The sequence below is a fragment of the Chelonus insularis genome, unplaced genomic scaffold (assembly GCF_013357705.1).
Source record: "Chelonus insularis isolate UGA/USDA-ARS -01 unplaced genomic scaffold, ASM1335770v1 contig_93_pilon, whole genome shotgun sequence".
Lineage (NCBI taxonomy): Eukaryota > Metazoa > Arthropoda > Insecta > Hymenoptera > Braconidae > Chelonus > Chelonus insularis.
The window spans coordinates 232,434-247,589 of record NW_023276782.1 but is presented as its reverse complement, the minus strand read 5'-3'; the positions used below and the strand labels follow the sequence as shown (position 1 = coordinate 247,589).

Below are 15,156 nucleotides of genomic sequence, written 5' to 3'. Positions count from 1 at the left end.
TTTGTGCATGATATTAAACCGTCTTTCAATAATCAATAAAGACCACAAATGAACGTGGTTTCATCGTCATCATTATCGACGTTATGCTTTTTTTTTTCTTCGTAAACACCATTGTAGGATTGTTATTGACGTCTGACATCATTAAAAACCTTCGATATCATTTGAAATAACTTATTTACATGCATCAGGAAATAATTCTTTATTTTTAATATTACAATAAATAACAATGTCTGTCAAATTGTAAACGTTTCGTCGTCATTTTGACTTGTACCTTTTAATATTGACCATCCCTCAAAAGTTATCTCTATAACGTATATCTCAATTTCTTTGAAAAATATTAAATGGAATGCGTGACTGAAAATATACCGGTAATATTTACATGTGAACTGAATAAATGAACAGCTTAATTGAAGAGTTTGCCCGAGTTCTTTGAAATACTCAAAGATTTACAGTGTAAAGTCGACATTGAAATTCAATTTTATTTTTTCGAAAAAATAATAATAGAAGGGTAGTTAAATATTATTATTAAGCCAACTATTTTACCTATTCCTCTGTACCTAAATAAATATTTCTCTTCAGCTTTGACTTCACCATAACTTCGCAATCAAATACTCGAGAATCTATTTTGACTTACACCATCAAGTCATTTCTTGTTTTTATTATTATTCATTAAAAAAAAACTGAAAATTCCATGGTGTTTATTAAAATCAATCTAAATTACAAAATAATATAAATTTTTAGAATTTAAATAATACATGATTTCATGTGCAAATTAATGAAATAGTTTTATACAACATAAATAATAAAAATAAAATAATTTATTGGAAAATTAAATAATTCAGTATAAATTAAAATAAAATTATTCAGCCAAATAAAATTGAGGTGGTATTAATTATTGGACAAAATTCCAATATTTTTAGTGAAAACAAATGAATTGCTGGTAGTTGAAATAATGAGGAATTGAAAATAAAAAAAAATTCAAAAGGAAAAGTGGAAATGACGTTTCCACCCTTGGCCTCCCATTTATAGATTGTCAACGAGGCTGACATGTGGTTTGTGACACTGCAAGACCGCCCGTAGTCTCAATAAGTACATGTACAACGTGGAGTAAATCCATGCAACATGCTTTACGGTGGAGCTGGCGTGCGTTAGACATAAACAACAGTATAAGCATTGGAGTTTCGTCCCTCTTTACCTCTGTCACAAAAGGAGGAAGGGTAAACGCCGGCTGTATTCATAGCTCATGGGGAATAACATGTGCAAGGTATAGTCGTATACGACGAAAAGCATGAGAGTGAGTACATATAAGTACATAAAGGAACCTGAGAAAGCGGCAGTAAGCAAAGGAATAAGAGGGACTACATGATAGACTAGAGAACCGTAATCCCACGTGGGCGTTTGATGTCTGTGGAGAAGTTTAACAGAATCCAACGATGTGTGGTGACTGCACTAGCCTAGGCTTATGTTCAACGTCGAGAAAATCGAGCAAACAACCAAGAGAGAGAGAGAGAAAGAAAAACTTGGTAAAATCTGATGATTATGAACTGGAGAAGAGATACGAAACTTGTATTCAAGTTGTATAAGTATATGAGCATGTCATCTTTTGGCTCCCTGACGAGAGAAGACCACAGGCGGCAGCACAAAATACACGACTTCCTATCCCTCTTGGTTGTACCTACAAGTCGTGAACCAATCGAGAGATTTAGTCGTAAAACACGCGAGGTTAACCAACAGAAACACACGATGCCATACACATTAGAGAGACTTGACTCAAAGAGGTATGAGTCTTTCAAGAGTATAGCTTGATTAATCTTTACTCTACAATCCCCAGGAATCTCTCATCGAGTTTCTAAATTTCAATGTGTGTGACATCATGCTCCTGCTGTGATTCCTTATTCATATTTTTCATCCTGACTATTGTATTTAGTACGTCTCATGATGAGGGGACTACTAATTTTAGAAGTTTGGCATTTTTTTTCTCTATAAACTCATTTTATGGGTGCAATTTTACTGCTCGTATTTCAAAAGGTATTTTTTTTCTAAGAAATCCAGGTGAATTCTTCTAAATTCTCTGAATATTATTTTAAATAATTATTTATCAATAATTAATCAACTACTAATTTCTTTTTTGCTTTAAAATAAGCAAAGTTGTTCTTTAAAAAAAAAAAAAAAGCAACCTGTTCCCCGTTGAAAATTTTTATTTTATTTTGGTAACTGGATGAATGATTCAGGGCCAGGAAAACATGTCTGGTGAAGAGTTTGGGGTAAATAATTCGACGAAACGCCGCACAGTAAATTGTTATCTAGTGTCAGATAAATCTCGAAAGTAAGTGGGAATAAAAAATTTATAATGATGACTACATATACTTAATCAGCAATATTGCAACAGGGAAAACAATTGTCGTGTTTACGCTAGAGTAAAATATAACTCCACGTTTCAAGTCATCTACGAACAAACCACTGAGAAAGCTTTCAACTGATAAAATAGTCTAGCCAGATAAAATCAAGCTTAGGGAATTTTTTTTAAATTAATTGCTAGTATTTGAGTTAAAAGTTGCAATAGCCTTTGAAATTATGATGACATAAACCATGTCGTGGCATCAATCGAAGCATGGTCAGCAAGTTAAGATTGCAATAATCATCACCATATTTTTATTTTAACTGTACGTATGTGTCTGATAAAACCCCATTAGCTTTATCTGCATCCTAGAGCAAGAGACTTGATGATGGTTTTCCTTCACTGCTTGATGAAGGTCCTATTTCTCTTCTCTCAAATAAAACTGAGCTGTTATAACCCGTTCATTCAATAGACACTTCGTGAGAAGTTGCGTCTGATAGTTGCCTGGAATCCGGTTTTGGCCTTTCTCTATTTTTCTTTGAAGACACTCATCTCTCACCTTGTCGGCTATACACCGTGTAATAGAATAGAACAAAAATAGTGTGATGATATAAAGGACAAAAAAAGCCAGTGTTAATTCTAACAAATTTCCCTAATATTTCATTGCTGTTCACATTTCTATTTCGAGGTGAGTTTGCTGAGTTGATGGATGACGAGGGCAGGTCATACTTTCTACCTGAAAGCATGCTCGAGAATTTAAATTCATTTTTGGGGCCACGTGGATGACACATGCTTCACAGTCTTTGTTACTCATCATCTAATGTTCCGATGACATTTGGTATTATTATTATGGTACAGAAGAGAATGCAGGGCAAGACGAGATATTGAAAGAAATTTGATATTTACCAGCGGTACATATTGAGATATTTTCTTAACTGTATTTTTTTATTAAAAAAAAAAAAAAATAATAAGAATTCAAGATGTACTAAAGGCTGATAAATAGTACAAGGAATTTTTGAGTTGAATTCTATTATGATGGTTGAAATTAAAAAATTACATAATTTCAGGAAGTAATTTAATATTTAAAAGATCAAGGCTATGTTAAATATTGACGTCTATTTCAAAAATGAATGAAAAAAAAAAATTTCTAAAGGTTTTCTAAAAATACCGTCAGACCCAAGGGTGGTCTTAAAAGTCAGGAAACTGTTTGCCAAGTGAGAGATAAAATAAACTTTCGAGAAAAAAAAATGCCGTTGGGCCTGACTAGTTTCATAACATTGTCAATATCGCTTTTGTTCCATTGTTTGGTGTGTTTTCCCATAATTGAATATCTATTAAATAATTCTCGACTCATCATCAGCACAGCTATTCCGTCGTTCAGGTCGCAAAGTGCTAGCAAACGATCCTTCAAGTTTGGCCACACATTTATGTGTGATCCCTTTGAATGGCCAGCAAACGTGACGCAGACAATTGAACAATCGCACATGAGGCTTTTGGGGAAAAGCGAAGAGTGTATACACGTCTACAGAGTATCCAGAGGGATGTCCTGAACATATGCTGCTGGAGTCACGTCATCAGTGAATACATATCCACCGACATATCCGCCGTATGTACTTCGATACCTACACCCCACATTCGTTCATCGACCGATCCCTTTTCCACTACTACCGTTCTGTGGCAGTGACTCCATTTGTATTATGCCGCAGAAACGAAACCCACCCGATGGTCACACCGGTGCCCACCGAACAGCTCTATCTCCTCTTCATTCTCCTCTGCACCAGCTTTCTCGTCGCCTTTTCACCAAGACCCAAAAAATATTGCGCGAGACTCACTGATACTATTTATCAACTCCAAAACCTCTTCTTTCTTTCGCTCTTTATCATCGCACTCGTGCATTTTTCGCAAGCTTTTTTTATTCATTTACTCTCGTAACTCTCTGTCACTGGCATTCAATATCGTTCAACTAAAACATAAATAACCAACAGGAGGTACATAAAGAAAAAGATGAATTTTCCTGCTATCAAAGTATAGTTGAATCTTTTATGAATTGAAAATTCTATTTATCTTGACACGATAGCCCTACACTGACCACATCATTCACCTCTCATTCTCCATTATTTTTTAATCCCATTTCAGAAAGTCAATTATCATCATTTATTTTTAAACATCAATAATTGACGGAAATAATTCAATTTTTTTTTTAGTCTAATTAATATTTCAATCAATAATAAAGCATGACTTAATTTTTATTTCTTAATTAATCATGTTATCTAATTGAACGGAAGTCATGAGTTACCATTTTTCAAAATAAAAATGTTTTTATTTTATTATTTGAATATTTTAATTTTAATTTTATTCCAACATGAATATCCATTTAAAAAATTGAATAAAAATAAAAAAATTACATAATATCCATTTATATTTCAATTTATCAGTATAAAATGTATTCATCTCTAATAGAACAAGTTTTTAATTTGTTATCAACTAGGAATATCGTGTTCACGATGATCTAAATGTAGAAACACCTGTTTCCCTGACATATCTATACAAATCTTGAATACACACAACCCTCGGAAATCGATTAAATGAAATAAGTCACGGCCTTTTATTCATTAGCATAAAAAACGTCATATTCAATAAAAAGTGGTACCGTTACTCAATGTGATAAATGTTCTTTTTGTAAGTTCTAAAACGTTTGAAAAAAAAAGAGTACAAAAGTAAAATACGATTATAAAATTTCATCCAGAAAATATTTTTCTCACAAAATATACTCGAATACACTTGTATCATACACATCAAACATGAGCTTTTTCGGGCCGATGACCTCCGAAGTCAAATTGAAAATTCAAAAGAGATGCGTATGAATGAAAAGAGAAAGAATGGAGCAATGATAAAATATCATTTTATATCATTCAAGTACATAACATTAATCAAGAATATACATATAAATTTTTACAACTGTCGTAAAATAAATGAAAGGAACATAAACTCATCATATTGAGAGTTTAGTTTATCCACCAACATACACATCTACAACATATTAAATGTCCACTTGGTTCGACGTAATAAAGTGTACAAAATACAAGGTTTCAAAGAATAAGGTGTATAGTTTTTTCCTCGACAATCCTTGTGGCCTTTAATCCTCGTGTGGCGCCAGATCGACGCGCCGGCAACTCGCGAGAGGACTTGAAATTGTTTGACGATAATACAGTTTTCGTAATAATAAGTAACGCAGTCGCAAGAAAAGAATCGACTTTTTGAAATCACCAACAAGATAACGAAGTGGAACGGCCCCGTCATGGCTCGATACATCCCTGACACCTTTTCCCCTTCTTTCGGTTCCCACTCTCGTTTATTACATTAAGGGGACGTGTTTACTCAAGACACTATTTGCTGGACGATATCCTAAAACGACTCGGGAATTATTTTACGATAATGCATCGGATGTGATGTGTACGTAGCCTGGTTCGTTTTGACGATGTTGGCTGAAAGGAAAATAAATTTTTATAATGGTCGAGTCGAATTGTGTAGTAAGTATGAGTATAAGTCCAGGGGAGTTATAAGACACAAAGCCGTCCTGAGTGACTTCTATATGATGCCAAGAAAGTACAGTATATTCGGCGAGGTTTCCGGTTGAGCAGGAATGCCAATAGAGCGTCTTTGGTATCACTGGGATAATCAAGAAAAGGAAGGAGGCAAATTCCTTTTCTCATTCCTGCCGATCCACCTCACTCCAATCTCCCTGATGCTACCCTCCATTGATCCAGCCAAGGCTGTGTTTGCCAAACCTTTTATTTGCAGCAGATCGACCAGAGCACTATAAACGATTTCGAGTAACTCTAGTAATTTTATTGGATCTAACGATATATGGTCTATAAACGTCTAACGTCCGTTAATTAATTTATGAATCAAGGAGTGTTCCAATGAGTAAAAGCGTGAGGAAAAGAGGATCAAAAATAGTAGTCTTGAGTAATGCTTGAAGGAATCGTTGGCCGAACGCTGTATGCTGTCATTAATTGAATTAGTAGAAAATAACTGAAGACTAGAGTAAGACATTGACGACCGTCTGGTGAACTCTCTTCTTCTCGTTCTATTCTCTTGTTCCCTTGAGAGTTAGTTTCAAGAAATTCGATTGGCTCCCGTCGAGCGTGCGAACCTCGTTCCAGTGAATTAAAAGTCCAAGAAAGTGGATGAGAGGAAAAATAAAAGTGTTCAAACGAGAGTTGCATGTGGCAGTGAAAAGTCGAGAACTGAAAAAAAAAAAGAAAATAGTTTAAGTGCAAGTGATGAAATGAGAAATGGTCGTTGATGGGGATAATTGATGACGAAAAAATAATTCCAATGATCGAAAGAAAATATTCTATTAAAATAATTAAACGATCATTTGAAAATAAATACCTTCATTTTCAGTTTGGTTTCAAAATATTTCATTTCAATAGACCAGACAACAATTTGAAACTTCAACATTCGAGTTTCTAAATCGTTTATTCATGTTTTTTTTCCAATATTCACGATGTAAAACAAAAAAAAACCAAAACACAAAATTTTTGATTAACTTCAAAGGTTTTTAAATTGGTAGAAAAAAAATTATTTTAACAAATCTGACGACAGTATTTTCACGCTTGTAATTTTTTTTCATTTAGCAGAAAGATTTTTTTGTTCAGCTTATGTGCTGCTGTAGCAGAAAAAAATGTTATATTTAATCACTCTTACAGAAACCTTTTTTCTTTTTTAGCTACAATTAAAAAATAAATGGCCATGCGAAAATGATTGAAATATCAACAGAAGCACCCGAAATATCTCCTCGAAGAAGCAACTTTGTCATTTTTCATGATCTCTTAATTTTTGAAATAATCCATTATAAGTATATTCGCTCTAGTGAACTTAAAAGACAAGAACTCGTTTTTTTAAAATACAGTTATGCAGCAATCGTCTAACTCCCTGTACCCGTTTAAACAACCGACGTTTGCTCAATGTTTCAAACAAACCGTGCGGGTGCGGCTTTATTTGCAGTGAGTCGACGTACAACGCGCGCGACCGCTCACCCTAGCAAGCTTTAAGCGAGAGCGGAAGTCACCCTAGCATGCAAGAGAGTCCAACAGTTCGTTCTCAGTCAGATCCCTTGTTGCTCGCGGGGTTGGTGTATATACACATAAACCTCCTAAAACACTGAGTCTCGGTATAGAGATTACAAACTAAGACGGAGTCGCTGGTATGCCAAGTGGAACGACTTCGTTCCTACGCCGCAGCACCTTTACTCTTCTCTGTGAAAACCTCCCTTACTCCTTTTGCTCTCAGCTCGATAAATTTACACGCTTTACACCGCGCTGAATCGTTTCGAAACTCTCTGAGTTCTCGCGAGTCTACATCGCAGCCCGGAAATTACAGACATGAATGGTGGAGAAATTAATGTCAAAATGAGGACATTTTATTGCTATGTTGCTATACGAATAATGAAAAAGTATATTTGAGCTTAATTTGTGTTATTGTTCCCGGCAGTTTTCTTTCTCCCAAGGATTATGAGATTTTTTTTTTAGAGTATACATAATAATAAATTACAAACTCCGTAGAACAGAAATATTATGATTTTATTACAGTCATGTAAGATTTTTTTTTTGTGAAAAGGGAGGGAAGTTATCGGAGAGATATCCTTAGTTATTTCTTCCTCAGGGTGCTATCATTGGAAATAAACAATTTTTTCACTGGGAAAAAGGAAAGAAAACAAACCATTGAATATTTAAAATTTATTTTATCTTACTTTGTTTTTTTTTAAGATCAATCTTATCTATCAATTCCTTTTTCTAAGAAATTCTATCCAACTCATTGCAAGAAATAATAAACATAAATTTATTTTAATTAAAAAAAGTCAAAAAAATTATCCTACTTATATTAGATAAAATTTAGACTTATAATAATGTCTATCTTGGAGGCACAGCATGGTAGCAATAATAGTGAAAGGAAAACAAAAATTTATTTAATCGTAGCTATAAGCGATATATGTCTACCCTACTCATTAACCTACTTGAAAGAATAAATTATTCAACTTGTTATTAATGTAACAATATCATTTTAATGGTTTAATTCATCAAAGAACCTATAAATGATCAAATAAAAATATTGGATATGTTAAAAAAAAAAAATAAGAAAGTAGAGATTTTTTTTTTATTCAAATAACTGAAGAGTCTTTTATAACAGCGTCTTGTAATTACACATTTACATTCCGAATGGAATAATGCACTGATGACTTTGGTAATGTTTCCCATTGGTAAGTAGGCAATCAGAATGTCTATGTCTTTTCTTAATCGATAGATAGCTATCTCAAGAATTGGCGTGAATGCTAAGAACTCGAATTCTCTCTCAACAATCTCCCATCGGGAGTCAGAAATCCGTAACGAACTGTGATTCTTTTCCGAGCCGATTACTGAAAGCTTCGTGAATCGTTTTTCATCTCCCACTGCATTGTCATGGGAAAAAATTCTCAAACTAGCCAGACACGTTTACAAGACAGACTAATTGATGCTGTAGATTTTCTCTTGATTGATGAACCATCCTCCTCTACCAATTTATAAATAAAATATGCCAATTATTGATGCTTACAATAATTAATTAGACTTATTACCAATTTTATAGTTTGTTTATTTAGTTTTTACATTACATACAACTCAACAAGGAGATAATTGTTTGTGTAGAATATTAATGAATACAACGATACATTCAATTACATGGCATTTACTTTTCAATCAATTAGTGAAACGTATTCACTTGGAGAAGATCATGTGGTACTTCACTGTTTCCCAATAGTTTAAAAGCATAGCTCATGTAGGAATGGTATTATTCATTTTTCTTTCTTTGATGCTAGAATTGAAGTTAATTTTTAATTTTAGAAAAAAAAGAAGGCATTAAAGTAGTCCAGGAATTTCTGAATTTAATTAAAATACTGATTAGGAGCCAAAACAAGATAGTGGTTAGAGAAAATTAAGGCATTGACTGAGCTTTGAGTGATCAAAGTCATGGTACTGTAACTTCAATTTTATCATTAAAGTTTGACTTCACCAATGAATCCTAACTTTATCTTCAAATTAAAATTGGTTATTAAATTTCACTTTTCTGATGTCATCAGTGTTTTTAAACAATTTTCATTACCAACGACATTGCTTGCTCCAATTTCAAAACAATTTTCAACCTCGAAGCACATCAATTATTGTTGTCACTATTATTACCTAATAGCAGCCTCTTAAATTTCAAAAAAAGATTAATGTGTTCCCTGTCTTAGTATTGAGCAAACTGACCAGAGACTCATCAATACCTTGATTTAATTTAACTTTAGAAATGATGGCAAGAGCACAGCATGACAGACAATATCGATATCGATATCATCAAGATAATCGATTCTTCATAATGCTTTAATCTATATATCTATATAAATGTCAATAAATCAGACGTTTGATACATGAGAAAGAGAAAGTACTAGTGAAAACATCTTGAAAAAGGCTTTTTTTCTCTCTTACATTCCAATCCACCATCTCACTCCACTCTATTCTTTGGATCGAAGGGAAGTTTAATTATCCCCTAGCCAGTTCTCTACTCATGGACACTAGTGTGCACACATTTTCACTCATTCTCCTTTCCATCTTTTCTTTCCTCTTGTGACGTACGAGAAAAGATAGATGAAGTGGTTGTTTTATTTCCGTTTACACCCTTCTTTGCTTCTCAAATCTACCTACTTGACCTGGCCTACAACGTTTACCCTTTTAGAGAGACTCCTGCTCTCTCTGTTTAAAGAGCAAAATGAGAGCAAGAGGGTTAGAAAAAGAGAGGTCTCAGCAATTCTTTGTATGACCCCAGGACTTTTGAGCTGCCCTTGGCACGCACTGAACTCCGGAGGCCATGAGTTTCGAGGAGAAAATTCGCGAGGCTGTCTCCACTTTCTTTGATGTCGCTAAACAGAAAATGTTCCTGGTATTCAACGTAGAATATTCCACGTCTTTTACTCAAGATAAAAGAAACTAAAGGGAGAGAATACTCCTTGCGTATCGGAATCTTTTCGGTTTTATCTAAAATCTCTTTGCGGTTGTCAGTACTCTAGCTAGTTTCTTTTATTCTTTATATTCTCCTCTATGTATTTTCTGCAACAGCTTGACAACGTCTTAACCTCCGATCATATCAGCCATCTTTGAAGATACTATCGTCAATGCTATTTTTCTATTACCAAGCTCATTATTTCGAGTCAATAGTTTGGTTAATTAAATTCTCACTCACACTAATATTTATTCTCTTCTCTCTATTTATTTATTTTAGTTCCATCATTAAGGTATTTCAATTGAGGTCAATTTTTTTTTCTACACCAACACTAAAGATTATTAAAAAATAAAACGTTTGTTTTAATAAAAAACAAATCAATTAATCGTTGCTAAAATAAAATAAATTATTAATAATTTTAACCTAAACTCACCTATAAAATAGGCATTAACCTAATTTTTTTTTAATCTCTTCATCCCTGATAGACAAGAGTTTTATTTTGAGCTCAACATGTATGTATTACAACATATTGAGCTCGAATTGATGTCAAAATACAACTCTGTCTATCGGGGATGTTTTTTAAAATAATAAAAGACAAATTAATCAACATGCAAAAAGCTAGTGTTTATATTTAATAAAAAATATTAATTCTATTTCAAAGGGCCCTGGGCCTTTTTTTGATACGACCCCGAAGGAAATCGAAATACTTGCAATAAAAAATATTATTAAATGAAAATAACTAATACAAATGTTACCTATGTCAGAGTACATATTAATCCAATGAATGATTATATCCTTTATCCATGTACGTACAAGCAATTTACCATCAGAAATATACATGGAATGAGTATGAATTAATTGTTGAGATTTAATGGAGAGAAATTAAATTTATAATGAAAGCAAATGCTAAAGCGATACATTATAATCTCATGTAAATAAGTGACAAGACAGGGCGGAGACTGAAATTATATAGTGTGTCGTCTACAAAATGACACGCGCTGAATGCATAGCAAGCTTTAAAGCACATCCTCGGTATTCACCGCGACGATACCATGCGGCTTGTGTTTGCACTTTGTGAGAGAAGCTGTGCGCTTATTTTTCACCCTTGAGCATGCATACTACCCCTTCGTTTCTCCCTTGAGGACACGAGCGAACGAACAACGACGACAATAATGCTTTACTCGCTCTCTTGGTTTTACTTTGCTCCTCTCTAACGCGCTTCAAATAGTTTGTTTCTTCCCTCAGAACTAATTTTAAGAAAATTTCATATTCAGCTTTTCAATTATTTCGTTAACGTAGCGTTTGATGAAATTATTCATTTTTCATTTCAACAAGTAGTTGACTTTTTACAACTCATTTCCATCATTTCATTTTAAATTTTATGATGATTATTTTTTTTTTTTTGAGATTTCTTTATTATCACTGTAGTCATAAACATCAAGCAAACGTTAAAAAATGTCTTCCATCATTATTATGATTACAATTTATTTGATTTTTTGTTATAGCTTTATTGTTGTCGTTATTTTGAATTATTTGATGGATCTCCACACATGTGATATTCTTTTGCTGCCTACGTTCAAATTATATAACTGAATGTCACAAAAGATCACACGTGTGTAAAGTACGTAGTGTGATGTGTTCACCAAACCATAAATAAGAACCTCTTCTTCCTGCAAGTTCTCGCCCTTTTTCAACCACCTACCTCTCAACCTTTCTTAACGATTTCCAAAATAACTTAATTCCAAGGATTCTATTGTTAACATATTATTACCAACAATACCAAAGAATCTTTTCGCATACTTGCACCATACTCTAGTGTATTCAATAAAAAAGTTTGAATTTTTATTCGAAATATTTTGTTCGAATAACTTAAATGACGCATATATAACTTTCAAGTACACAAATTTTATTTATTTACTTTTTAAAAAAATATTTAGAACTACAGTAAATAGATGTTACATAAAATGATTGTTGGTTAAATTGACAATTTTATTTAATTGATATTCCGATGAGGTGATCAAAGCTGAGTAAAAATCAATAATAATTCCAACACCTCACATCATGCTTTTGATCAATATTTTTTTTTTTTGTAAATCGAAAATTATGTATATATTATTGTCCGTTAGATATGCATATAGTTAAGTTTATTACACTGTAAATATTGATTTTGGTGTGATAATATAATAACCCATAGCAATTTAATTTTCATTTATTCCAAAATGTGAAAATTTCATTGACTATTCCAATGTTACGGTGGATTACTGCCTTAGTGATTAATTAAGTATTTTTTGAAGCATTAAAATCATAGTTTAACTCACATGATAAGTCATTACCTGATGGAAAAAGTTACCTGCATTAATTATAAATTTAAAAATTAATGGATATTAAATTAATTACTGATATAAAAACTATGATTTACACTTAGACACTAGTGGTTTAATATCGTTCGATATCAGTAGTTATTAATATCATTAAAATAGATTATAATAATTTAATTAATGTCTTGATGAGCAGTTCAGTAGTTGGTTTTTAAACGTGAAAAATAATGATTAAAATTGATGATCGATAAACAGGTTAAATCAAAATTCTATCAGCTAACCTGCCTCTCATTGATCCAAACTAAAATAAAACAATAAATTCACAGCGGTAACATTTTAATGGAAAAGGTATATATGCGTGTAATAAATTCACATCAAGTAATGAATGTCGCGGTTAGATATATTTTACATGTACATACACAACTATCACGACATCTTGCAGTCGAGATGATTGCCAGTGAGAAAGGACGTAGACTTCCGAGCCGGTTGTTACAACCCCAAGGATAGACGGACAGCATCGCCGTCGCTTTCAAGAGTTACAGCAGGGGTAGTAGTCGTAGCAGGACAAGAGAATAACAGGAGCTAGCGGGAATGGTTGTAGAGAAGAAGGCAGAGAGAGAGAATTGTAGACAGAGTAGAGACGAAGTAAGCGCACGCGTCAACCTTGCTAGTTCCTGATAGTGGTGGGGAAGTTCCAGTGTCACTTTGTGCCGGTCGTTGCGGCGCATCAGCTTTCAGTCTTTGATCCGCAGCCAGCGTGAGTGTTTGTAGTCCTCGGTAGTCTATTTCTCAAAAGGCTAAACCGTATGTTGAATCGTTTGTAGTGATTATACAAATTTTTCATAACACAAAATTACTATTAAATATTTATACAACGAATTATCACGCAAGGAATTTATCAAAATATTTGTTTTTGTTGATTGTTTTGGAGGATGAATTGTTAGATAAAGTAAACACAACATTAGTTTTTGGTACAGGAATAATATTAAGTGAAAATATACAACATTGCTGTATCAAAATAATTGAGATAAATAATGTGGAGTTGATTGAATAGGTGAATTGGAGTTGGAACTTTGTTGGGTCAAGAGTAAAAAAAACAAAGGATTAAGACAACAACAGCAGCAGCAGCAGTGTTTGTTATCGGATCGTCTACCTTGGCATCGAATATTTCCGGTGTAAGTGCACGTACTGAGAGAACAAGTTGCGCGGATTTCTATCGCGTCGCAGCCTTGTGACCCAATTAGATTTACCCAGCATCCTACGGGAACTCCTGGTTTAATCGTTGGCGACACTCTCAAGTCCGATTACCCGTTACCTCGTGGAAATTGAGTTTCTCCGAGCGACCTTAGAGCTTAAGCAGTTGCTAATACGGAAAAGGGTCCAACTAAAAAGAATACTCACTCGACCTGTATGATGCTTATAGGTCGTTGAACGCAAGTGACAATAGAAATTTAGAGAATAATAGTGGAATTGAGTCGTGGAGATAGGGGGATTTAAAAATCCTAGAGTGTTGAGTGGCCTCAAGTAAGATATCGGTCGCCAGAGTACGATTCAAACTTAGTTGCTGGCGTTGACAGATCGATACGGAAGTTTGAATCCTCACAAAGTTTCATCTCCCATTTCTCTCTCAGTGTTTCTGCACTGTCTGGAGTTCAAACTTGTGTGTCAGTGACTTTTTTGTCGGCTTCAAAGGAACGTCTGTCACTTGAGTGGATTTATTTCAATAATTGTGTGAAAAAAAAAGAAAAAGAGTGAACGTGACATTTAAGTGAAGTGGTGAAAGCAAGTGAAGATTGATATACGCGAGTGTGTTGTTTTTAATTAATATCAAATTGATGAACCATCAGAACTCTGACGTCTTTTCGTGCAAACAAACATAACATCTTCCCATTCTCCCTGTCGACTAGACGTAAATCTGATCCAACTAAGAAAAAGGAACGTTACGAAGACATTGTGCTGTCGTCACCGCAGGGTCTTTTGCCCGTGCGGTTGGGTGACAGCAATCGTAAAAAGCGTTCGCCCTGTGGGGGCGCCAACACTGGCACGGTGAAGGGCAACGGTGGCTTTGGTGATTATTCTGCGGCGGGGGAATTTGAAGTTTGGGGTGAAGAACATCGCGCACCGGATGGTGAAGACCACCAGGTAATTGGACCGCCAACACGCGGGCTTCTGCCATCGCAGGCCCAGCAACAACAACAACAACAACGATGCAACGACGCCAATGGTTCGTCGTTAAGGCCTCTTCTGCACGTTGCACATTGTGAACTTCACTCTCCACGCGACGCTGAACTTCTCAGACTCGATCAACTCGAGAGCCTGGAAAGGAAATCGGCTGAGCGTGATCCTTACTTCATGATGGATAATTTCCATAGTCCAGTACCACCACCGTTACCTCGTCGACATGGCCGGTAAGAATTTTCAGACATGACATTTCAATTGTGACCCAAACGTCATCTAGATAATGGCATCGGTAATTGATTA

General features: G+C 34.3%; 1 protein-coding gene across 3 annotated transcripts in view; it reads left to right on the top strand.

Moving 5' to 3' along the window:
* Ten-a (tenascin accessory) overlaps positions 1 to 15,156 on the top strand; it is a 297,917-nt gene that overhangs the window by 218,538 nt on the left and 64,223 nt on the right. The window contains exon 1 of one of the 3 annotated variants that reach the window (XM_035092068.1): positions 13,427 to 15,083. The exons of the other annotated variants lie outside the window; for them this stretch is intronic. Within the exon in view, the coding sequence (XP_034947959.1) occupies positions 15,028 to 15,083 (56 nt within the window). The 5' untranslated portion in view covers positions 13,427 to 15,027. Of the gene's footprint in view, positions 1 to 13,426; positions 15,084 to 15,156 lie in introns of those variants that run through there. 3 annotated transcript variants of the gene reach the window in all.